The sequence below is a fragment of the Anser brachyrhynchus genome, assembly GCF_964034855.1.
Source record: "Anser brachyrhynchus genome assembly, chromosome: 1".
In the NCBI taxonomy this organism is placed as follows: domain Eukaryota; kingdom Metazoa; phylum Chordata; class Aves; order Anseriformes; family Anatidae; genus Anser; species Anser brachyrhynchus.
In genome coordinates this window covers 93,689,206-93,715,485 of record NC_137694.1, presented here as the reverse complement: position 1 = coordinate 93,715,485, position 26,280 = coordinate 93,689,206, and the positions used below count along the sequence as shown (strand labels likewise).

At 35.0% G+C, this 26,280-nt stretch overlaps 1 protein-coding gene across 6 annotated transcripts in view; it reads right to left on the bottom strand.

The window, feature by feature from the left end:
- Positions 1-1,144: 1,144 nt before the first annotated feature.
- The window catches only part of CBLB (Cbl proto-oncogene B), a 137,300-nt gene continuing 112,164 nt past the window's right edge, over positions 1,145-26,280 (bottom strand). For 3 of the 6 annotated variants that reach the window (XM_080576532.1, XM_080576536.1, XM_080576537.1), the window contains 7 exons: positions 25,855-25,949; positions 18,315-18,458; positions 13,905-13,993; positions 13,676-13,807; positions 12,199-12,336; positions 9,521-9,640; positions 1,145-4,182 (listed from right to left, as the gene is read on the bottom strand). In XM_080576532.1, the coding sequence (XP_080432658.1) occupies positions 3,920-4,182; positions 9,521-9,640; positions 12,199-12,336; positions 13,676-13,807; positions 13,905-13,993; positions 18,315-18,458; positions 25,855-25,949 (981 nt within the window). In that variant the 3' untranslated portion in view covers positions 1,145-3,919. The remainder of the gene's footprint in view (positions 4,183-9,520; positions 9,641-12,198; positions 12,337-13,675; positions 13,808-13,904; positions 13,994-18,314; positions 18,459-25,854; positions 25,950-26,280) is intronic. The other 3 variants (XM_080576533.1, XM_080576534.1, XM_080576535.1) reach the window with 3 other exon arrangements.

The following is a 26,280-nucleotide window of genomic DNA, read 5'->3' as shown; positions in this document are numbered from 1 at the left end:
GATTCTAAATATTTGATGATTTTTCTGCTATACAATTAAGACATGCACATTCTGACGTTACTGCTAATTTTCAGTACTGAAATTTAGAAGTGAAGTAATGTATGGGGATGCAAAGCAAATGTCTGAACGCAATGATTAGCCTTATTTTACAGTGAGGCCTTTTTTGTGGCTTACAAACCGATGGCTTGTAAGACCCATACCGATGGTAGTGTATGCTTCTAAAGCAGCATATGAAAAGGGTTAATATTCAACAACAGAGAGACAGAGTCTTGAAAAATCACGGAGCAACCCAACATTCTGTTAACATTAATTTTATAAAATACCTTACAAGAACAGATAAAGAACTTGAGCTTACATAATAACCAAAATTAAAAAAAAAAAAAGTTGAATAAAATATAAATTAATTGAACACGTCACTAAGTTTGCCACATGTTAGACAAGTTTATAAAAGGCATTTCTCATATAAAATAGTTATTTGGAAGAAAATCCTTCAAAATGGAAACTAATTAAGTCTTTTTTCAAGAAGTCATTCCTACATGCGCTAAATTCCAGGTCAGAAGGTAGTAACTGAATCTGCTTAGAATACACCGTTCGTTCATCTGCTTCAAAATTTGTCAAGCTTTAAGACGCAAATTTAAATGCTTTTAGGTCAGAGTCATCAGTGCAAAGAAAAGCTTCAAGCTGAAAACGAAACATATAACAGAAGAAATGATCCTGGTACAAACTTCCTAAATTCACATTATGAAAAAATCTGTGCCAGATGCACTCTTCAGATATTGAACATTAAAGATTTTTAACAGTGGCCATTTTAGGGTTCCAGCCAAGCCATTAACATAGCTAATTATGTTCAATTCATTTATTTTAGCACAATTTCAAATTTTTCCTAGAGTCTTTAGAAAAGATCCATGCTACTGGTGTCCACTTACTTTGCTTAACTTCTGATTCAGCCAATTTGCTTGAAATTTAGCCAGAAGGAGATAAAGTTTACCTACAGACAACAGAATGGTAGCCTAATGCCTGCAGTGACATTTAGTTGGAGGAAATATGCCTGTAGCCTTAATCACGACAGCACACATTTTTAAGTTTAACCAACTTTGTTCATTCTGTTCATTCAAGCAGTCTCACTAGTCAGTCTTACTTAAAGTTATATACGTGCACAACACTGCCAGACTTGAACCCTTGAGTCTTTAAAAGGTTAAGATGTTTAGAGAATTAGACTGTAGCCAAATTATTTAAGCCTATTAATTCCTGCATAGTAAGCATCAACATTCTAACAAAGCAATTTCACTCTGTTTGACTTCAAACTACTAACCAAAACGGGTTTGAAACAGTCTTTACATTTGGCTATTTAGAAGTGGTAATAGCACACTCATTTAAAGATTAATGGAACTCTTTTCCAAGTCACCATTAAGAATATTGTTCATCAAGCATTTTCAACACATACTTAAAAAAAAAAAAAAGTTATTGCTGGTCACAACCAGAAAGGAGAAGGAAAAAGACATTAAAACCTTAATTTATCAGGCAGCAGTTCCAGCCTCTAATTAAAACAAAAGGTTGTCATTTACACTAAGATGTTGCATAAAAATGAGAAAATGAGAGGGTTCTCCATTACAATTCAGAATTCAATCTGCAGATTGTTTTCTCATCCCTGCAAAATTCTTCTCTTCACTGTCATCATTGCTATGCTGGCAGTTATGCTAGAACCACACTTAAGTAATTCCAGTAAAACTGCACTGGTTTAATTTAATTTTTTAAACGTTTAATTCAACTGCATGTGTAATTTTCAATTTATAGTTAGTTGAAATGCTAGAGTGATGCTGTAAACAAACCAAATACATAACAGGGCTCAAGACTGCATAAAACTTTCCCCCAGAACAAGGGAGAGACTAAAAGCACAGAATATAACTTCAACCAAAACTTTTCATAAGCTGTATGCAACAAGTGAACATTTAAAGGAAGCTGTAAATGCCCTTTTGTATAACATAAACTCAAGAATTATTTACTTAATATGGAACAGAAACACTTATCTCTTCCCTATACCCTGAATTCCTCTAATCATCTTTTATCACTGAAACAAAGCAGATTAATGATAGACATACTATGCTTTGTGATACTGTAAAATAGTTTATTTAATTAGTTTTAAGAATAAGTTATTTGATGAAATGGTGGACTTTGAGATGTCACAGCAATTTCCACTGGATATTTCCAGTTACTTTGAATCTTGCAATTCAGGCATTTGCCGTGTTCAAAAATTTTAAGAACAAACGCATTGGCTGCTGAGATCTGATCCTGTAAGTGGCGCAGCTTTTATCACTTGCTATGAGTGAAGGAGAAAACTGACAGCTGAAAGGGAACAATAAATATATAACTCACACCCAGCTTAGCACAATGTGAAAATTCTCATATACTGGTCACATCTCAAAATGTGAAAAATCTAACTACCGCATGGTTTTATCTTTTCAACAGTAACAGAAGAAAAGAAGACTTGAAGTTTCCTACGAAAATGGGGAAGCAGCAATCAAAAACTATTCTGGAAATATTTGGACTCTTAACTTTCAGTGTACTAAGAACACAACCATCTTCTCTCTGTCTTTTCTAAAGTTACAAGGATTTTCAATTTGGCTTGCATCATTTGGGGCTTAAAAATGAACGTCAAAGCCTGTAGTATCACTAGCCATCTAAAGCAAAGAAATGTATTTCCAACTAAGTAGCTGGAAAGTGAATGAACGAATTTGGATATTAAACACATACTGGAGAATAATAAAGTGTACGGAGGAGATTACTAAAGAACTTTGCAAAAAAATATTGCTACAGTAGCATTAGGAATTAACAGTGCATCAAAATTTTGAAGTTTCCATGTTAATACAAACTGATCCAAGCCACAACGAACCACAGGATAATCACTCAGAAAATTAACCGCATTCTACTTTGCAGAAGCTAGAACTGGAATTTACCTGAATACCATTGATGTGATTCAAAAAGATTCCTTCTAGTCTGGTGTGCCTTGGTATACATACGTCACAGAGAAGTGGTGTAATTAGTGTGTAATCAAAATGCAGTACATTATCATGTGCATTTGTTTTGTTGTTTGTTTGTTTTGAACATTTGCAATCAAATACTCAATTATTAAAGAGCATTTACATGTCAGAACTCAGTATCACTGCATGAAGTATTGTAATTCTTGGTTGGGATATTTTTTGTTCTTAATTGTAGAAGCTGTGTATAAAAAGACCTTGAAGATTATAGGTCATGAAATTCATTTTAAACAGAAAGCTGCCCAACATTACTGTCAAAATACCTTTAAAAAGGCAGTTCATAGACATAATAATGTATTTTACATTCAGATATTTCCTCTCTCAAAAACAAAGGAATCTCAGAAGAAAAAAATAATCAGTAGTGAAGGCCACATACTTTTGCATTTGATGAGCTGAAATGCAAAAAACAATTAAAGCATCTTGTAAGAGAAAAAAACAAAACAACAAAAACAGAATTTCTGGAAAGTGATGATTTAGTTGATGGGGTGGTCAGCATGGAAACTGTTGGGAATGCTACAGCAGAACTGACCAAAAGTACAAGGGGATATGAACATAGTACAGGCATCAACTAGAAAACTGTAACTTGCCAACTTGTAAACAAGAAAAAAGCATTTCACAGATTAAAAGTTCTAGGGAAGTAAACTTCTTTAAATTATTTTGTCAGTTCAACCCTGATTTAAAAAAGTATGGCTAGCAAAAATACATAAGCCTCAGCATATTTATAAGTCTTGATCAGAGCAGCCATGAGCCTTTGATAAACGGCTGGAAACAGACACCCTCCTATTAAAGATGAAAGAAAAATATTCTGTTCTCTTCTTTCTCTCATTTCCCAATCCACACATGTGTATGTAGAATTCACATGCTCCAGGAAAATCTTCACGCTACTATAGATTGAGACGTGGAGAGACTGGTGGAGGAAAACAGACAAACTCTCTTAAAATACTACGGGCCACGTCAACATTATTCTGGGCAATTTCAAGTGCCCTCTTGACTTCTTCAAAGGAATAACCTTCTCCCATAAGTTTTGCAATTTTTGCATCCACATTTTCCGTGGAACTGTCAGAGCTGTATGCTTTCCTGTGGTGTATTTCTGGTGCAGTCCTCCGAGGAAGTGGTTTAGGGGGCCTGGCTGGTGCTTGTGAACCATCTGTTTCAAATAAAGCAGATAGAAATCATTACAAATTGCCTTAAAAATTGTATTATAGGTAGGTCAAGCCTCAAGTTATTTAGCTTCATGAAGCAGTTTAAAAAGGGAAATTCTGAAGAAATGGGAAGAGAGATTTTAATTCACTGATATATCTCATTTTAAAGTTTGGACAGAAGCTGGAATCTTCAAGAACATCCAAAATAGAAATAATGTAGTGAAATACCATTTTAACAATATGGTAAGAATGTGCAAGTTATGTTCTGAATTATCCAAAGCTGGAAGAAAAGTTAAGTATGGTGACAATAGCCAGTCACAATTTGAAAGGCTATCTACTCTCAACCTTCAGTTCTAGAACTTTTTCTTAGTCTCCTTAAGAAATTCAAAAAATGAATTATCACTATTTTATTCAGGTCGATAAGCTGTACTGAAGAGGAATCCAGCCAAATATGTTTGAAGGAGAAAAATCCTTTGCTTATTGCTACATCTTGCAGATCCTGTTCAGTCAATTGGAGGTCATTTCATGCACAGCAGCAATGCAAAAATACAAATAACTACATTTAAAAAAAAATAATATATATATTTGAGTGTCAAGAACAGAACACGATCCTTCCTCCTCAGTCCCCTCTTTGGAAATCTCTTCTCTTTTCCTTCTCTTCTATAGAAAGGTTACCTTCGCAGTTAATGCTGGTGCTAAGAATCATGATGGACTGATGAAAAGAGCTAATATTCAAACTTACTAATCTTCTGAGTCAAGAGTTTCATGCTCAAGTAAATTTGGCACTTTACTGAAACCTCTTTATCCTCACTGATTCCACAATAAGAAGCTTAAATACAAGTAGGCACAGCACAGAAAACACTTTCAAGAGCAAAGTATTCTAAAAAAATATTTAATCCTTCAAAAAGGGTTCTGAAAAGTTCCATCAGTGACTTTCACAGATAAATTAGAGGAATTTTTGACTGTGACACTTCCTGTTTACTTAGACTGACAGCAATGGCATTTTGCAGTGTTAAGGACTCCAGAGATGCTGCTTTTTTCTTGATGAAAGAACATGGTATCTTCTAACATTTCTGTTACAATACAGTAGTTACAACACTGGATGAAGAGAACTGTAATTCAACAGGCTGCATTAAATATTTCAGATGAATAAAAATAGCTCATATTATTGCATGTCTAACGAAGGTGTATTTCTCCCTCAACTTAGTTTCCATGTATTTAGATGGGAGTGTTGCTATAAATTTAATTCAGTTTCTTAATTCAGAGAAGATAAGTAAATAGTACTTCAAGCAAAACTGTGATATTAATGTAACAAATGGATGAGAGTAGTTTGATTAAGAATTAACATTAAAGGGTCAAGGTTAATTTTGTTCCAATTGCATTGCTTATTTCCTGTGCAAATAGTTAGGACAACCTGCAGATGGTAAGGACTGTTTCATAATTGTTATGAATTTTTATCTCTGAATCATCTCAGAAGAGGTGAAGCATTATATATATAAACACTAACCATTCTAGTAAACACACCTCAAGACAGATCCAAACCTGTTATGAAGATGTGGAACATCTACAAAATCCACTGAATAGATAAATTAATTATAGCTCAGGAAATGGGGTTAATAACTAAAAACTAAACTAAATCAGAAACAAGTTCAAATTTCTCATTTCACCTATTCTAGAAAAGTCAAGACTAACAGAAGAATGTTCTTCATGTTTACAATAATGATATATCATATTGAAAACAATCTGCTTTCATCCATATTTTAAACTGTTTTAATATAAACATTTTGTTATGGACTTACCTAGAGAGAATGAAATAAAATCACTTTGCAACCTTTATATTTTCCCTTGCTTGAAGTACAGAAGAAATTACTTACACATAGGCCAGATCCTTCTTTGTGTGTGTACACTACATGAGGTATTTTTGTTCTAGTCAGTCTAACAGAGGCTTGAAACTTAAGTTTTCTCATCTGATGCCTTCGCTTTACTGAAGCTTCCTAAGAAACTTTTTTGAGCAATCACATCATTTAGAAAGGTCATTTTTAATTCTGTGAGCAGATTTGCAGCATACGTATTTTATTCTCACTCCAGTGACATCCCTCTATAGCACAGAGATCTTCAGCCCACTCTCTAAGTCAATTCCCATTATTCTTATTATTTTTAAGTGCTGACATCTCTTTCAATATCTTCACATCCATATAAAATTTTAGCTGAAGGTGGTCATCACATTGGATCCTGAGCTTAAAGATACTAAGCCTAAGCTGCACGTCCATCTGGACACTGAGATAGAGGTATTTAAGCATAACTTCCCTTCCAACCTTCCATCCTTTGATGTTTCAGCCACCGTGGATGCTTAACTAAAAATTCAAACAGATTTTCTAATTGTGTAATTCAATTAACAGTTACCACAGCAAGGAATATCTTCTATCACCCACATTTCTGTAATTCAGCACTACATTTAACCCTTAGGAAATTGATAAGTATAAAGGCAAAGACAGGCTCATTTAATAAATGTTTAAAAAGTGTGGAAAAAACTGTGAGGTGTGAAAGCTCTGTGACACCATGGGAGGAGAGTATTTGTAATGATGCCAGCTGTGCTTTTCCTTTCTGCATTGAAATGACCCTTGCTGCTTCTCCAGTATGTTCCACGGTCTTTCACCAACAGACCGAGAAGCACTGGGGAAAGAGGCAAAGAGAGAAGCTGAAGGGTGACAAGGGCTTGTTGTGCAAGGCCCCCTGTGGAGCAGTGGCAAGCAGCCACATGTATCTGGGGTACAGGAACAAAGCACACTGAGGGGACAACTATACTAAGGAACAGGCAGAGCAGGGAGAAAGGAGTAACTGTATCTATTGTTTCATCATGTTGCTGGGTATGATCTTCATATTTTACATTACTGAGGCAGATGATTCTCCTTAGGCTTAATGGAAATCTATCCTGAAACAGTACATGACCCCACTCCATATCCCTGAACCCAAACATTTCATGGTAAAGGAATTTAAATTTGCATGCAAGTGCTATAACGAGGCCAGATGAGTGAATAGGAATATACAATACTTAACTGGCCATAATGTTTTTAACTAGCCATTTGAATCAATTCCTTACAGAGTACCTAAACTCATTAAAATACATCAGACATCCATATTAGAGGCCTAATTTTCTTCTACCTTTCCCACATGTCATTGGCTGTGCTTAGGTAAAATATCAGTTGAAAAAGCAATCTCATTTGTTTTGCTTTTATTGCAATAATTTAAAAATGATGTATTTAAGATGTTTGAAAAATTATGCCTTTGGGATAGTTAGGTGCATGCTGAGAACCGTTTCTTGCGTTCAATACTAAATACATGGCTGAAGTAGAATGAATTTGTCGTAACATATTAATAATTTGGTTAAACATCAGGACAGCAATCTTATAAACAGTCAAAATGAAGCACAGAAGTCAAAGGACTCCCAGTGCTACTCTAGGGAGCCAGTGGCAAAATTGTAATTAGATTTTAGAGCGAACTACATTTCCTTTCCAGCTAGTTCAAAGAATCACCCTACAAAAAGGCTGAAATGAAGAAAAATTTTCTAAATGAACTGATTAGTTCAGAATAAATGTAAAAACTAAAGTTTTAAGTAGAGGTACAATCTCTAGACTGTATTTTTTAAATCACAGAGCGAGGCCCATCAGTTAACCGTGAAGCTCATCAGTTCCATTCTATAGAAGTAATGCCACTGTAAAAACAACTTTCCATATAAGACTATGACATGACCTATCACACAGCTTTCATTTAATTGAAATTAAATTGAATATCTTGCTGTATATCATACTGATTTAGAATTATATTTATAGTAAAAGTAGATGCATTTAGATGTTTCAGAAGGCAGCTGTGGGAAACATACAGATAGAATAGTATTTATTAAGTGACATCAAAAAGCTCTGAGAACTTAACCAGCAAAGAACTTGCAGTAATTTAAGACAATTTTAAAAATTGTTCTACCAAAAAACCACAGGGGAAAAAACAATTTAAAAGGTAATCATAATTTATATTACAAAAGAATTTAAAACTTCCTCAAATAGATCTGGCTAATGTTGTAAGGCAAATAGACCCCTCACAGTGTCATGTATAAAACATGTATTACAAAGCCAGTTTTTTTCTAACAATGAGAAAAATGAGCAACAGTATTATATTAATAGAGACATCCTCCCAAGACTGCTACTATTTACCAAAGGCATCCCACTCATTCTCAGATGTGCTATTCATTGAAGATTCTATAGCACTCCTCAGGCTTACTTAATCTCTCCTGTACTTTAAGTTGGAAAAAGATGTTGATTCTTTCCTACACCCAGCAGAGTAGAACTATGCATTCCTAAGAAGGAGATATATAATTACTATTAAAAACTGTAGCATATTTCCACTTGTGATTGTTGCAATTAAACACTGATGACAACTGAAATTGAAAGACTAGATAGCAAGTCCCCTCGTTTCTTTATGCATTAGAAACTACTTTTCACATACAATTCACAATATCTGGAGAATGAATAGTGTTTAATGGTTCAAATCACCACTTGTTTTTTAATTTGTGGTATCTCTCCACACAGCAAAATGCTGCAGGTGGGACAATCCTCCCCCTACTCCATATACCATGCACATCTAACGAAAAGAAAATTTGTCTACAAATTGGTGAAAATACTTTGGAATACAGGCAATACTGTTATTATTTAAATGAATTTAAATATATATCTCCTTTAAATAGCATTTGTGTTGTCTGAAAACAATAAGCAAAATTTCTTTGACAGAGGAATTGATTCTCGTGTACCTGTTCCACTGCAACCAGAAGACTGAATTTTAATTGTTTCTGGTTCTTGCAAGTTTTATTTAGAAGTATTTTAAAATTTTCTTAGAACTTCACACAGACATACTAGCAAAAAAAGACTGGAAATTAATAATACTGTAGACAGTGAAGCTACTTTTTTTTTGAGGAGCAATAAAACATAAAGCTGGAAGTGAGAGGCATGTGATCCCTGAAGGACTTCTGATCTCCTGTGAACTTCAAAGGCAGCAGCCAACTCCCTGTTTTTCTCAAAAAATAAGGAACACTAGAACTCACAAAAGCATTCTGCTTGTCAGCTAGTGAAATTAATGCCATAATATCTACATAACCCCACAAAGGTAGGTAGCTTCTTCTACCTATATTGCAGAACTTTAATCTCTATTATCCTTTGAGGATTCTGCGTTTTTGTAAAGCAATATCACCACTGCCAATTGTTGCCCTGAATGACAAAAACCTCATTCAACTTTACGGATGAAAGTTACTTGCTTCATAAAGCTGTAATTTTCTACAGAAACAGTCTTCTACCTTACCTGAAGAGGCAGGAAGTTGATCATAGTCTTGAGATGTCCTATTTATTTTTACATTTTCTCCAGTTACTCTACGAGCAGGTGGCAAAGGAATATGACTGGTTATCGGATCAAAATGGGGATCTGCAATAATAAAGCAACAAAGTGTCTTAGAATAATTAGAATTATTATCTGGGGAAGAGGGAGGGCTGATGCACAGAATCTAGGTTTAAAGTAGCCTCCTTTCAAAAAAGCTATGAATCCAAAGAGGCATTCCCCCATAGTGTGTGCATATGCATGCATACATCGAAGTCTTGAAGTGACCAAAGCAGGAGCACAACTCAAAGGTGGTCTATCCTGAAGTGACAACGGCTACTCTGTTGACATTCATGAGGTACCTTTCAATTACTCAGGCATGACACTGCTAGGACTGTGGTTGGCAAAGCATGAAAGAGGCTGCAAGGCCCGATGCAACAAAATTAGAAGTATCCCTGCTAGTCTGTTTGGTTAGAGCTTGGTAACGCTTCAATATTTTGCCACCAAGACTGCAGGACAGATTTCCTGTTCGCATAGTCCCAGCTGCTGGGTGAACATTACAGGGACTGCTGAAGGCTTTTCATTTTTTTCTGCTGATTATAGGAACAGAATTTAAAAAATGAGAGAACTACACAGGCCTGGCATATTATGGCCTCCTTGAAAGTATTTTCAGTCTACTAAAGAGGCAGCTGACCGAGGTTTTAACATCATCCTGGACCTGACTTCTGCTCTTGACTCGAAATAGTGTTTGTATGTGTGTGCAACTTTTTATTGTTATTAATGGTGAGATTACTATTCTAATCTCACAGTCTCTAATAGATAGATAAGGTATCACCCCAAAAATTTGTATGGAAACCAATCCTCGAAACCTAATCATAAATCATTTGCAGTGGTTTCTTTGAAACAATGCGGTGTCAAATGTGTCAATATGGCTTTAGAAATACCATAAGATAAAAGAGGACCAATTCACAAAAGAATCTATGCCCGAGTAGATGTGTACACTTACAAGATCAATGAAGATTAATTGTTGTGATAAGATTGTATTCACTATGCAAATATGGAGAATAAATTGCCTTAAATACATTTCCAGATTTTTAATTCAAAGCCATATTTTTATTTTTTTTAAACACTGTCATTGATTTTTTTTTAGATTATTTGGAAATAACATTAGATAATTCAAAACTCTCCGTATTTCTGGGAACTGCACACAGATCAACAGAGCTTATATGCTTCTGGAGGTGGGGGCTTTCATTTTCCCCTCTCCATTCCCATTAGAACTGAATGGTGCACTTTGGGTTTCTGCCTCAGATTATACAATTGAGGCACCCATTCAGACTGGACTGCTATAGGTTACATTATTTTTATTTTGAAGCGTAGAAGATAAATTAACCCCTGGCCCTATATTTATGATCAACCTTTACATCCTGTGATGTGTTTAGTCTTTTTACCTGGATGCATGCAGAGGCTTATACGAGAAGGTAATGCACCAACCTGAGTTCTGCATTATAAACACACACAGTTTTGGTGAATTACTCAATGTTCAGGTCTTGACTGATGGTAAAATATATATATAATAAAAACATTTCAAAAAGGGTCATTCTGGTTCAACCTAAATTAGCTCACTTTCATCCCACACCTAGTATTATTCACAAGGATCAGCCAAACACCCTACAACCAGGCAGACTATTATGCAGTTGCACATAATTGCTCATCATCTATAGTCCTGCACTCCTGTAATACTACTGCCAAAACATTTCAATTTAAGCCTCTCCATACAGCCTCTCATTAAGAACAGATAGGAAGGGGAAGACATCTAATCACACTTCAAGGTAGATAATCACTGAAAATATTCTTGGGACCAGTAAACTTAGACACTATCATTTTTGGAAGCTTCTGCAGAGAAAAATAACGTCACTTCAAAGACATGTACTATAACCCACAAAAACCCTGTTGCAATTGTATTGTCAGCAACAAAGGTATTCAATGTAATTAACCTGACACTTGTCAACCCAAAGTTATAAACGTTGAACATAACTTTTATGCCCTTTACAAGCAAAATACTGAACAAAAAATGTGACAGCAATTTGTGGGAAAAGATAGGTGAAAATTTGACTTATTAACCACAAAGTTATGAACCACTGGGTTCTGCAGCTGTGTTCACAATGAATATAGTTTTGCCACAAAATTTCACAGCAACAATTCTAACAAAACAGGATGTTGTTTTCTTTCTTTTCTAGTTTTTCCTCAAGTACCAACTTGGAAACAAACAAAAACATGAATTACATTGAACTAAAAAAAACAATGGAGTTGACAAAAGGATACAGACTACTATCACAGATTACAGCAAAAAACTTTACACTTCAGAAGTAGCAATTCTTTCTAGAAAAGCACAATTTTCCAAAATGTCATGCCTGGTAAAAAATATTGACTTTATTTCATTACTTTGTGATAATGAAAAAGTGAGCCTTTTTATATTCTGACTTGTTTCATCTCCATCATTTAAAAAACACACAAAAAAAACCCCACAGAATTATTTCTGATATTTTCATATATTGAGATGTAGACAAAACAGACTTCTAAAGCCTGATGACATTATCACAGAACAGATATGCCTCTGGAGTACATAATAGTGAAATATAATATGTTTTTTCCTTTTGTATTCCTACCAGGATGAAGGAACAGTTCATGTCCTGAAGGAGGTCGGCTTCCTGAGCCAGCAGGTTTTGTGTGCTCAGTGATGCTGTGCCGAGCAGGTGGTGGTGGTGGTGGTAGTGAAGGGGGTGAGCTATCAAAAGTATCTTCACCTGCATTTAGGAAAAAATTATTAGATGAGCAAAACTTCATTAAGCATCATAGAATAAAGAGCGAAGTTCAAAATTGATTCTTCTCTGGCTGCTGAGGCCCTTACTCCTAGGGTTCATCTAGCAGTTCAGTGACTGTAGTAGTGAAATTGTAAGCCTGATTCTTCCTATGCACAATCCTCTTCTAAAACATGCTCTGAATGACCTTTGTATTGCTCAATTTCTTTTCTGGGATGGGGGAAAAAGATTTCTTTTAAGTGGCTCAGTTGCAAAGAGTGCATTGTAATGAAAGCCTCACTGATTATCGGTGCAGAGTAACAGCTATGTTTCAGCAGCTAAGAAAATATATTTATATTCAAACACCAACGGTGATTACACCCAATCTGCTACACTTATACAATGTGTATCTTTATCTGCTATCTAAAGCTCTGACCTAAGGCATAAACTGAATCTTCTATGCTTGGCAAAATAATTTTCCCTTACATAAAGGTAGAGCAGACAAAACCAGGGTTAACAAGAAGTACCAAGTATTTTTTTTCTGCTCTTTCACCTTCAATTCTATATATTCTTACAACTCAGAACACTTCAGAGATCAGAAAGAGAATAGTGCAGGAACATGGCAAATGTTCAAAAGGTTTTATGAACCAGAAAATTGGATGATGGCACATACAGTACAGTCTCGCAATGATACAACTGAATTTGTCAATGACGGTGTGGGTGATGGTCAAGCCCAGCCCCAGTATATAGGCAGAGCAGCTTTTTTAATGCTTCTGACCTCAAAATTTTAAGCTTGTTGGCTTTTGGGTGCGAGAGCAGAAATCAGGGTTGGGAAAGATAGCTATTGGAAACTATAGGCAGCGCTGAACTTTGAACTGCCCCTTGACAGTAGACAAGAATCAGAAATAAACTTACTAATGTGACTCAATTTAGTTTTCTTTGACTTAAATACCAGCTCCCTGTCATTCACCTTTCTATATGATAAAAAGAATGCAATTATTAAATCTACAATTGGAAAAACCCTCCATGCTTGCATTAAATTGCAATGCTCAAACTTCACATTAAAGGACAACAATTTTTAATCTGTTTTAGGCAAAACAATTTTGCTTTTCTTTGTAGCTTGAATACAAATGTTGTTTGCCTTTTCATCTGTCTTGCATGAGGGCTTACAGACAGACGCCACACACAGATCACTGGTAAATATTGATGTACAGCTGTAATATTTAGCCCATAGCTTGTTTGGTACTCTTAGCATACTCAAAATTGGTTGTTTTTCAATAAACATGGCATTTGGTTAATCTAGGCTATGTTAACCATTAAATGTAATCATCAAAAAGTCTGCAACCTAAAGGGGGCACCAGAAGATCATAATCGGAGGGTGTCCTGTTGAGCAAAGAGCTGTGTTTTGGGTTGTCTCTGGTAGGAGGTCGTGCAGGTGGCAAAGGTACCGGAACAGTAGGTGCATCATAGACATCTCCTGAATGACACAATCACAAGAAGTGAATGTTTTCTTGCTGTACCCCTAGAACAGCACAGAGCAATTTTTCTTGCTAAGGGGGGGAAATAAAACGCACCTAACTCTGGATGTTTTGGTTTCTTCATCTCAGAAGTAGCACTGTGTGTTCCATTCGTTACTCCAGCACATTGACCATTCTCACACACCCTGGAGACAGACAGTAAAAAGGAAGTAATCAACCAGTTAACCAAGTATTAATTCCCAGAATTAAATGCCTGAGCTGGCAGTCCATTATATGGAAACAAATGAAAGACGACAAGCTGCATCAATTCTAAACTTTGTGGGTTTTATATTGACAGCAGGTACTGGTTAGCTCTCAATAAACTCTGAAGAATTATACTGCTTTCTTAGTGGGATAGTGACATGATTTAAGTAACTTACTCAAGGCTGCACTACAAGACAGAGGAAGAATTAACATTAAATATAGTCCTCACTTCAGAGGTCAAGTCAATGGTTTATTCACATATTTAAGTCACAAACTCAATCCTACTTCCCCTTCCCAGCTGTTAAGGTTTCCCCAGCAGAAATATTAAGAGGGGAAATGGGAATTTTGGTAGTTATCCACACTGAAACAAGCAGAAAATAATAATAATAATAATAAAAAAAAAAAAACACAACAGAACAAAACAACAAGCAAACAAGCAAAACAAACCCAACAGAATACTACAAAACACCACTGGAAATTACGAATTTCAACTAAAATCTTAAGCCAAACATTTAAAATGAAAAAGTCAAAGCAGTTTTGCAGGCATCTGAATCTGTATAGAAAAACTAAGACTTCCTGATACCTTACTAGAATTTACTATTTTTTTTAAATGGAAATGTATCATTCTCTTAAAATTAAATAACAGTATAAAATTCAATATGAAAATTGTTTAAACTTAGAGATTCATGAAACAAAGTACAAAGATACCTATAATCTTGTCAGAAAAATATAATATCTCTTGGAGATTATTTTTGTAAAAAGATTCTGCTCAAAGACGGGGGGAAAATTATAGAACAAAAACCTTCTCATAATACTAAATATTGTTTAAAAAATTGCAAAGATGGGAAAATTACTCCTGTCATTGGAGCTGCAGACCCTGCATGTTCAAAAAGAACCAGAGAGCTTCTCTGGAAAAAGGCCAGCATGATAAACAATTCTAGTTTAAAAATTAAAAACCACAACCACCCACCATGCATTGTTATTATCAAACATTGGCAAATCTGCTAGAGCTATCTATATACAGCTAAAATTTTACATCTTGGGTTTTTACCAATAGAGTGAACATTAATAAACTTATCTCCTTTGGCCATATGGAAAGAAGGGATGAATAAAGGTCTGGAATCATTTAAAATATATAAACAGGAAAGAGGAAGTGAAATTGTTTCTGTGGTCCCAAGAGTTTTAACTAGGAGTAATGAAATAAATGTAAGAATAATTACAATATTTAAAACAAAAAACTAATGGTAAGAGCTATTTTGTTGCAAATTAATTTCCCCAGGGAAGTGGTAGAGGAAGTGTTGCTTCTATCTTTGAATTTAGATTCGTTCAATCTCTCAAATACAGTGGATGCAACACTTCCTTTGACGCCTCCCCATTTATCCTAAATAACTAAGAATCTTTTCTAGTTTAATTTGAATCTACTTTGCATTTTCAATAAATTAATCAGCCCTAGGTAGTACGATAACCTAACGTGGTATGACTTTAAAAATCTTCATAATGAGTCCAGTTACCAGCTTACAAATCTTGCTGAAATACCTGCTTATATTGACAGTAGACAACACCAGAAAGAATAGCAGCAGATTAGTACTAACAAGCAAGTCTAGTCTTTTTCTTTTCTTTTCCTTTCAGAAACTGTTTTATTAGGAAAAGATACTGATTGCAAAAATGTATCATTCTCCTAATAGTAGCCTAGTTAGACTAATGCTGAAATTCTTTCCCTCCATTTCTTATTGCTGAAACTTGTCTACATGAGAGGAGATCAGCTGTAACAAACCAGACAATTAACTGATCTCCCATCATAAGGCTGTGAATCATTTTCTGTATTTTTCTTGTACTCTTTTTAGAATTGACATATCTGCTGGCAAAAGAGCAAGAAATCTTAGAGGTGATATTTGGGGGTAGAATGTGGAAGAATTACATAGTTTGTACATTTCAAAACATACAAAAAAATATAAATTTGTAGGCTCTTGTGTTTACCAAAATCTCTAGGTACTATCCAAGACCTGAGGAAGCAACACTAAGGAAAAAGTGGCAAAAGAGTGACCCTGGGGGACAGACCTGAAAGGTGCTAAACATTTATGAAAATTAAAATAAATAAATCACCTTTAATAGTATTGCTAGACAACACTTAAAAGTTTTTCATTGCACCCCCCATGAGTTTAAAAAGAAGTGGGGATGGGGGAGGCATTTTATTTATTAATTTTCAGTACCTAAGCACAAAGCATCAACTAGAATCAAAATTGATTTTGAAAGGTTTATCTCAGCTTTCACACCTAAACAGTAACTTTAGCTAAAAGGAGACAGTTTAAGTATATGGAACATCATATATAGACAAATACGGATATAGGATTCAAAAAGATTTTTTTTTTTTGTAATGATACTTAGGAGAGTGGTTTGGTTTTAGGTAAAAGTCTTATGAGAGATTATAATAAGAGTTGCTTGTTTTAATCAGCAGAGCAATGATTACTTTGTGCAGCAAGTCCTGGATTACTGCCAAAAAGCACCATAAGTGAAAGAGCAACTAGGCTAGCTAAATAATAAACTAAAAGCTACGAAAGCTTGGAAATCAGATTTCCATGTATAGCCTCTATTAATAATTCTAATGGTCTGGTGAAATACCATCATAGCCAATTGACACCAATCAATTCTTATTCTGCAAATGAAGGATACCAGAAAATTAGAAGTTTCTAGTTTTCCAGTTGGTTATCTTCTCAAGAATCTTTCAGCTTGCATCTAGATCAGTTTTTTGGTTCAGATCAGAAGTATGAATTAAAATAAATTTCCTAGTCATCCCCACTTAAAATACTTTGGTTTATATTTTAGAGAGGTCTCAGAGCATATAGCCCCGATTGCTGCTGGACAACGTTAACTCAAAAGTTGTCCTGTAGGAGCTCATCCAATGTACTGCAGTTACAGAAGAGTACTCCAGGCACAGGACCATGCTAGGACTAGTCTTCCCAAAACTAAAACTTCCCAAAACATACACTGTAGATGTGTGGTCCTTGGAGTTAATTGTTTCACTCTACAGACCCACTCCTATTGCAGTACATCGCTTAGTACTAGACACAGTCCTTGGCAGCTCTTAAACCAAGGTAATCGGTCCACATAATGCTCTCTTCCATTGCAAATGACTGTCTAAGAAAGGTTGCATCCTGTGTAACTCTAGTCATACAAGCAACTAAGCCTCTATTAGGTAACTTTGCATGGTACAGAAAGACATTCCCACAAAAAAACCACAACACTCTCCAATAAAAAAATGTATAGGTAAGGTCAACTAAGATCTTGGATTTTTTTTTTCTTTGCTTGGCGAACATAAACAGTTTTATTCATCAGCTTTTTTGTTTGTTTGTTTGTTTGTTTTTCCCTTAAACAAAAAAGAACATCTGGTAGGGCAGACAGGAATTTAAGCGCTCAGTATCATAGACCTAAGACAACTGTGTAACATTCACATCTATGGAATGAAAGCTGGATCACCAGTTCTAACAGTGAGTCTGCTTCTTAGCATTTTTAACCTGCGTGCAAAGAGTGATCAGACTATGAACTTTTATCCATCTGTTGGAAACATCTGATTGAACAGGTCTAAAAAAATGTAGTTAGCGATTTTTGGGATAAGAGATATTTTGAACTTTACTGATAGTGGGTTCTTGACATCATCTTATGACAGAGAGAAATAATGGCAATATGTCGCTGCATTCTTCAACAGCAGAAAAGCCTGAACTCTGTAGATCAATAATTGGTTTTAATGTTATACTTTTGACCTACAGGACCAATAGGGAATTGGCCCTTTTTTTCCCCCCAGACTTATGCTCTTCATTCCTGACATTCAGATTTTCTTTATGATTCAAAGACCAAAAAGTTCACCATGAATGAGATAGCCTTTAATTGCCACGTCTCTTGGCTCCAAATTTTGCCATAATCAGTTATCAATTCGTAAGTGTGACAGTTTGGAGATAATACTCTAGAACATATTTAAAGCAAAAGAGATTTATTCCATCTGAGTAACAAAAAGTTTCTCCTCCGAGAAGTGGTGTTCAAAGGCAAAAAATACCACACCACAAAGATACGATACAGTGAACTTCACAGGTTTATGATTGTGGTGGTGGTCAAATGAAATAGAGGCATAAATAACCCAAGCTTGAAAAGATAAGACATTTTAGAAAGCAGTCAAGTTTAACCATCATTGTAAATTGTGAATCCAAATAAATTTTGGAAAAGGCAGACTTCTGTAAGTAAGTTGCCTTCAATATTACTAAATGACCTTACCGAGCAACAGGCTTTATATTATGACAATGAGGTGGTTGTGAGCTTAGTATTGCAGGATGTGAAGAAGGAACTTTGTATTCATCATCACCATCTGTGTGATCCCTTGATTTATCAGACAGAGAATTTGCTGAGGGAAGAGAGCACCTATGGAGATGAGAAAAAGATCAGTTCTGTTTTAACTGTTACATAATTGTCCTTGGTATAGTACAGAAAACACTCTTCTTTAGCCTAAACACCCTTAATACATGCCTGCTACGTGTAGGTTAAAAAAAATGACATGATAAACTAAAACTTACAAGGTTACTGGCTTTTTTGTCTCTGAGAATATACAGAGAATCAAGCAGCTCACCTTTTAAACATTAAACAGATACTTTAAGCAAGCATAACATAGCAGAGAATTGCAAAGAATTAGAGTCCTAAATATCCACTTACAAGGCTTAAGCTGTTTGCACTTAACAAGAGAACTAAAGAGAAGTTAATTCAGGGCAAATAGTATTTATCAGGGCTCAGTAAGGCAGAGAACTTTCAAACTTTCAGTCTTTTTCAAGCCACAGTATTATTGAAATCCCAGAATCTGTTTGTATTTTAAATTATTTTTACTTTAAACTGCAATTGTCCTTTTAGACAGCCACTTACATTACTTCTTGAAAGCAGTGGAAGTCCAGGAAAGAGGTGGACTTTACCGTCTCCATTTACAGGTAACAAGTTTTATCTGGAGAATACTGCTGGATGGGAGTTTTATTTTACAACAAAACTAACTCCTACCACCTGGTTCCGTGTTATATGAGTGTAAACAAAACAATGGGCAAACATTTCACTTTAGTGAGCACTGGCTGGGGAAAGAGATTTTGTTAGATATTAAAAAATGCAACTTATCTTTTGGCCTTCATAAGGCATACCAAACTAGGCTAATTAACTAGAAATCAACATCATCATCTTTTATATATATAGCTCCTCCTCTGCTTATAGTGAATATGCTGATATACAAAATCAATAAATCAAGTCATCTGGAACACAAAATGTTACATTAAAGACTTAATTTAACTTCAGTTTGATCATACATGAAAACCATGAATAGGCATTTGATTCTTAAACTAGCTGAACACTAAGAAGCATGTAACTTCAAAAATCATCTGGATATTATGTTATGCAGTAAATAGTACCTTCATTCTTTACCTCAAAAAGGGTCAACAGATGGAGGACTTCAAATAAAGATGTTTGATGCATTCATGGCCATTTTGATTTGTGGCTTGAAAGCATGGTTAATGGCTCCTGAGCTGAACTACATGCCACATTACAAGACACATCGACTTAATCATTTAGGGAAGTTCTTAAGAATCATAGGAAACATGAGAAGGAAGTGGACATAATTTCTCTTCTGATGGTTTAATTAGTTTTATTTTATCATAAAGGCAAGAGATGAAACAACAGGCTAAGCCCATCTTATTTTTTTCCAACACAAGCAGCATCTGACACACACACAGCACACTTCACAAAGGAAGAATATATGCCCTGCACGATTTCTTTTAGGTGATGCCACATGGCTCCACAACATCCAGGTACTCTGTGAACAAAAATGAAAAGCTAACTGTCATGACTACCAGACAGTCACTAAATAAACGAATAAGGGAGAAAGAAAAGAACAGAGGAAAGACGGGGGTAGGTGTGCTGCTTTTGTTTGAATATATTCAAAGCCTAGAGGTCCTGAGCTACTTCTAACCTGTCAGACACTCTTTCCTTCAGTTAGTAATACACTCTTAAATTCATAAGCAAACTCATGAAGGATGAGAACCCAACTTCTTTTGCAAATACATTCCAGCTAAAGGAATGAAAGGGTGAAGGGTGAAAGAAGGTTGATGACACTAAACTGCAAAGTCTATATTGCAGTTTTCTACCACCTTCTGTAGAGGGAGCAAAAGGTCTTTTGTAAATACAACAATGCAGTGTGAAATGCTTTCTCCATCTTTGATTTCCTAGTTGAACAGTCAATTTGTGTCACTGCTGTATGGCCATTTAAAGCAAGGAGAAATGTAATAGGGCAAGGAGAATTCTGTAGTATTCTCAGGTAACAGTTCAAAGGCCAACAAAAAATAACTTCTCTCATTTCTCGGACATGCAATCATTCTTACATGGCTATCCAGAACGTTCTGCAGATGTTATACATGTAAAGTACATGTCTGTGCTTTTTGTTTGTTTTTTTTAAATAATCACAAATTGAATTGATGGCTTCTGCAGATTTCAATATTTGTATCCAGAAATATCCAACGCCAACTGATATGGAAGCCAGACTGGTGGTAGTGTTTGAAGCCCACTTCAAAGGTTACAACTGGGAAACAAACAAACAAAAACCTCTCTGAAGGCTCTATATGAAATCAGGTTTAGGAGAGATTTTGATTCCTGTGAATTAATTTTTTAAGGAAATCTACAGAGAGGCTGACCATCACCTGAAGTAAGTACAGTATTATAGCTGTACTTAGACAGTATAGCTAGTCTTATCAGCTTCCTTACAAAAACACTTCTTCGATGGGAAAGTGGGAAGAATCATTTACTGACAATTAGGATACCCGAGGAGTACCAAAAAAAAATTTTTTCCCCTCTTCACCTTCATGCCCCTGATTTTTTTCTTATTTATTTAGTAGACACAAGAACCTAACATATGTTTAGCAAAGCAATGCCTTTGTTCCACAGGATACTAGTATATTTATGATAAAATCAATTTCCAACATCACTGCACTGATGAGAAATCATTACTGGTTGGGAGTTATTAGAGACACATGTTCTGCAACTCCTGCGTCTGAGTACAGTGTAGCCTTAGACAAGCCCTTCACACTAGTAAAGTCTCTCTTTTGCTGTCTTTAAAGTAAGTAAGGAAAATATTTGCTGGGTTGTATATATTATGTGTTTAATATTTGAAAGGTGCTTTTGATTTGTAAAGTAGCAAAAAGTTTAAGAGTACTAACACAACTAATATACTCTCCACTAGAGTCCTAAAATTGTCTTATACTTGCATTGTGTTTTATGAACTTTTCACAATTCAGTTTAAAAAAAATGTATTGCTCTTCCAATTTACAATCTAGTTGTAATACTTGACTCCAAACCTCTTTGCATTGTTTTATTAGTATATCCCATTTTCTCCATCATTACTGAAATTTCTTCAAGATCAAATTGTTTTGTTAAATCTCTGTTGTTCTACTGTAAGATTACTACTCTACACAAAACCATCTAATAAGCAGGCAAATCTGTTTATGAACAGATTTCATAACCTGGTGAAGTTTTCTATAATTACACTTCAAAAAACTTTATTACTTTTATGTGTTTAGAAGGTTTGTGTACCTTCACACTGACCAGCACACTGTATTGCAATATTTTCTAGTTCCCTTCGCCTACTCCTTAAGTGGAAATATTTTTAAATTGAAAGTCAGAATTGCATTCTGATAAGCAATGACTTTGTATTTTCTGATTTGTCGAACAGAAGGCTAGATGTCAATCTCTCTTATCCTACTGAGCACCAAAGGCAAAACAGGAAAAGACATGTGAAGCCATTTTTGTCAAATCACTTCAAGTCCAGCTCAGCTGTAATCTAGCAGAGCTTCAGGGAAACCAACAACATACTCATTTACAAGTATTTCAGGGAAAGATTCCCCTTCCTTCATTTACTGGTAAACCTACTCACAGACCTTAGACACAATGAACTTGCAGTCCCTGTATTTCACTCTGGTTCAGACTGTACTTTTGAAAGGAATCTCTTTAATCTCCCCACTCACCATACTTTGATTTGCACTGAGGAGTGCACAAATTGAACACCTTTCAAATTAAACAAAAAGACAAGACACATTCCAAGCATGCCCCTTGTATATTCCGATTGCTGAAGGCTGTTCAAATTCACAGGACAAGACTGTAGCTAGACGAACTACTGACCCATAACACGTACAGTACAGACATCAGGTCCTTGCTATCAATTTATCTCGTACAGACCCTCCCCTATACACAATATTAGTTGATAGTGTACACAAAAGCTTTAATCTTGCAAGGCCTCAAGCTAACTGTTTTTCAACAAAAGAGATGTTAAGTTACATGGATCACATGAGCAAATCAACAACACCTTCTCCACAAGAACTACCCTTGTGTGTGCTTTACCCTTAAAACCAAAGTGTCTATTAAAGCAGTTTGCCCTCATTCACAGAGTACACAATTTCTCACAGTGTGAGCCAACACACAAGGAGAATTATTTGAGAATGCATGCTGCAACCAAACTCACTGACTTATCAAGCTTAACACACAGCGTGTCCTGCAGAGCATCCTCTCTCGAGTACCTGGAACCCTTTTGTTGGCACTGCTCCTTCTACAAGCCCCTGGAGAAGCACCGCAGCAAAGACCAATTTCAAGGAAGCCACGACTGCCAACCCCACTTTCCTTAATGGAACAATGACTTCACCTTCAAAGTTTGCTAGCAAGGATAAAAGGGATAGCAGCGGGAGAAATACTTTTCTATGCACTTTTCCTCAACCAGCTCAAATCAACTAGATACTCCTAACATAAATATAGGATACAACAGGTACATGGAATTGAATGTCTCATTACATACTCAGAAATAGAGGCTCTCAGGTAAAATACCGCTGCAGTATAAAGCACTTTTGAAACAAGGAGACCAATTTAAACTGATGAAGAAAAATGGGACCTACTGGGAATAAAACAAACATTGTTTGCCTTGAAAACTTCTAAGTTTGGGGGAAGAACTGTTCTGTAACATTGATGTTACAGTTTTACTTTTTATTTTTTGAGAATAAAACAGCAATTTGATCAAAATTGCTAAAAAACAATTTATCTGACATAATTAAAGCAATCTGATAAAAAATAACTTCACATGTAAGCACAGCATCTGAGTGGAAAATAAAAATCAAATGGTTAGTTAACATGAGCCCAGCATTTCACTACTAATGTATAAGAAATAATAACCAATTTAGTAAAATGAAAATAAATCAGCACTGTTTCCAGAAAAAGACACAAGTGATTTTATCTTAATGTAATTTATTTTTTAAAAGTCATATTTGCAATCTCATATTTATTCAGAAAAAAATTATCAAATAAGTAAGTACGGATGTCTTAGAGCTTCAACTGATGATCATTTTACCTCATTATTATTTACACTATGGCATTTCATACCTGCTCAACGTAACCTTTGGTTAAACCTTTGAAATTACAGACTGACTTATGAAAATAACTAGAAAAAATAGAATGCCTTTGAGCTGTATGAAACAAACTAGCTCTCAAGCCACAATTCTGCAGAGATTAGAAAGCAGGAAAAAAAATGAGAAACTTGCACCAGATTGATTGCAGTAGCACAATTATGGAAAATAAGAGTATTTCGGACCAAATAAAGTTCAACATATTTATGAAGGCTTGATGCAGTCAATTTTATAGGAGGAAAAAGACTCCGTAAAAATATCCTGTCTACCATTTCACATTAAATAATGCTAAATATTACCCAGGTTGCTTTTTGAAAGCATTTTACTGTAGTTGGTGGAAATATTAAACTCATTAAATTTGCTATTTTTGAAGAAAGATTGCTTTTTTATTATTTTTCTGCCTATATTTTACTACTTATACATTAACAGAGGTATTTTCTAATGTTAACAAAAACTTAATTTGAAATCAATTTAGAATGGGCTTATTAGTGTTTCAAGAAGCAACACACAACGTTCACTTTTTTATTTTAACAGACATTAAATGTGACAGTTTAGTAGTTGTTAATTAGATACTTTGAACTTCCTACCCCTAAGATATATTTTGATACTTTTTTACATTTTAAAAATCAAAATTTGAAATGTGCCTTTTTTTTTTTTTAAAGGTACACATAAAAACATAAAACAGAAATGGAAGTGAACTTATTCCTGAAAAAATGCATGAAGCTTTATTTTAGTAACTGAACATTTTCTTTCTGCTGGCATATGTCAGTTTTCTATTCAGAAGACTTCAGTTAGGGAACTTATTTATTAAGTTAAATTTTATTTTTGGATTGGCTTGTGATATATCACTGTTGTAATACATTGTGGAAATTCCAATGAACACTGCATGACACTTTACTTTGATTCGAGGCTACATTTGTAAAAAAAAAATAGGATAAAAAATGAGATTTTCATGAAACAATGTTTTCTTATTTTAACACTACAAAAATAAAAATCTTCCCCTCTTCAGAATTGAGCAATTTCCTTTGGAATATTAAAGTATATAGAGTGTCCATCAGAGTCATTGCTTTCTTTTTCTGACCATCATGGTATAGAACATCCCAGGAGCTACATGTATCATGGAAGATGCAGTCAGTCCACGGAGATAAATCTATACAGGGGATTGATTACATGAGATATCCATACTCCTGTGATACTCTACAGCAATCAGGTTACATTTCAACATTCAGCTATCAAAAATATTTGTTCTAATTTGCTTCTGAATGGAAAGCAAACATGTAGAACTTCAATTCAGCAACTGTTTTCCCAAGCATATGATTCTGAATAAAAAAGCCAAAGCTTCATCTTTATTCTAAAGCTCAGGAAGAGAAAAATCAGCATATTAGTGGAATGCTGAAATATATTTGTCTTTAATGCTACCTCTACCTGAACAATAATGGAATGGGTGCTAAAGATGTGGCAAAATTAAATTCCAGTGAGAAAATTCTCAGTATTAGTAGGTACTGACTGCACAGTCATTTTAACTTAGCAGCAAGCATCACATGGAGTACACTGAAAAGAAACTGTAGGATATCATCATCTGTTGTGGTTTGTATACTCTTATTTCCTTACAAAAATACATTCAACATATGATTTTCTAGCACTTCCAAGTTTTTTTTTCTTTTTTTCTCAAAATTTCTGTTGAAAATCTTGTGTGATTTGGAGTCCAAAGAGAACTGCTATGCACGGCAACATCTGATAAACTGTAGTATTACTGGAAGACTAAGAGTAGTCTGCAACTTGAAATGACAAGATTTCCTAAACCACATTCTGGAGTTCAGGCAGATAGACTCCATTTAAAATGGATATAAGGTTATTTTGTATGTTTTTAACCACCACAAAGAAAAGATACTGGCATGAAAAAAGCCTCCATGTGTAGGAAGTCCAGAAAGCACGACTACATTAGAGATAGAATGCATACACGCACACATATATCATGATCTTTAGCCACAGCACTTTTCCTAGAATCTCTCATCTATGATAAATAGCTCTTACCCTACTTCTTCAATAGTAGTAGAAACAAAAATGGACAGGGCCTGCTCCCACTGCCAAATTCCTATGAGAAAGATCTGCCACAAGTAATTCTTTTGATATAAAATGTCATATGTTAAATTAACATGAGAACTGCTCCTACTTAATCAATAAAATTTACATTTCCTTTGTAAAAACACTTAAAAGTGTCATGGAAAATGTAACAAGTGTTCAACATTAGTTCATTTTCTTTCTTTTTTTCTGTTTTCGTTTTAGCACCAGAGAATCAGTGTTATTGTCTAACATTAATTAACATATTTCTTTTACAGATAAAGTTAACTTACTTTATACTAGGGATGGTGGAAGCAGCTGGAAGAGGAGGTGAAAGCCGTGGAGGGACATCATATTCTTCATTTATCAGATGACCATTTGAAAATACCTAAAAATCACGTAAGTGTTACAATGGGTCTTCTCCTCCCGTTTATCACCACAGATGTTCCTAAACTAGATATTACAAATAGACTTTTCAAAGGCTATGCATAAAGGCTTTCCTAGAAGTTCACACAACAGAGCTGTACTCTGAAGTGACTCTTTTCATACCTGTTTCAGATCACTCTCTTTAGGAGTTGTAGAACATACTAAAGTTTTAAACTTCGCCAAAACAGGAAGTTTCATGTCCCAGTTAGTAGATGGACTACTCAGTTACAGCTGAATCACTTAGGGGAAAATTAAGATTTCAAGATTGCAACTTTTGAAACTTTTGAAAGTGA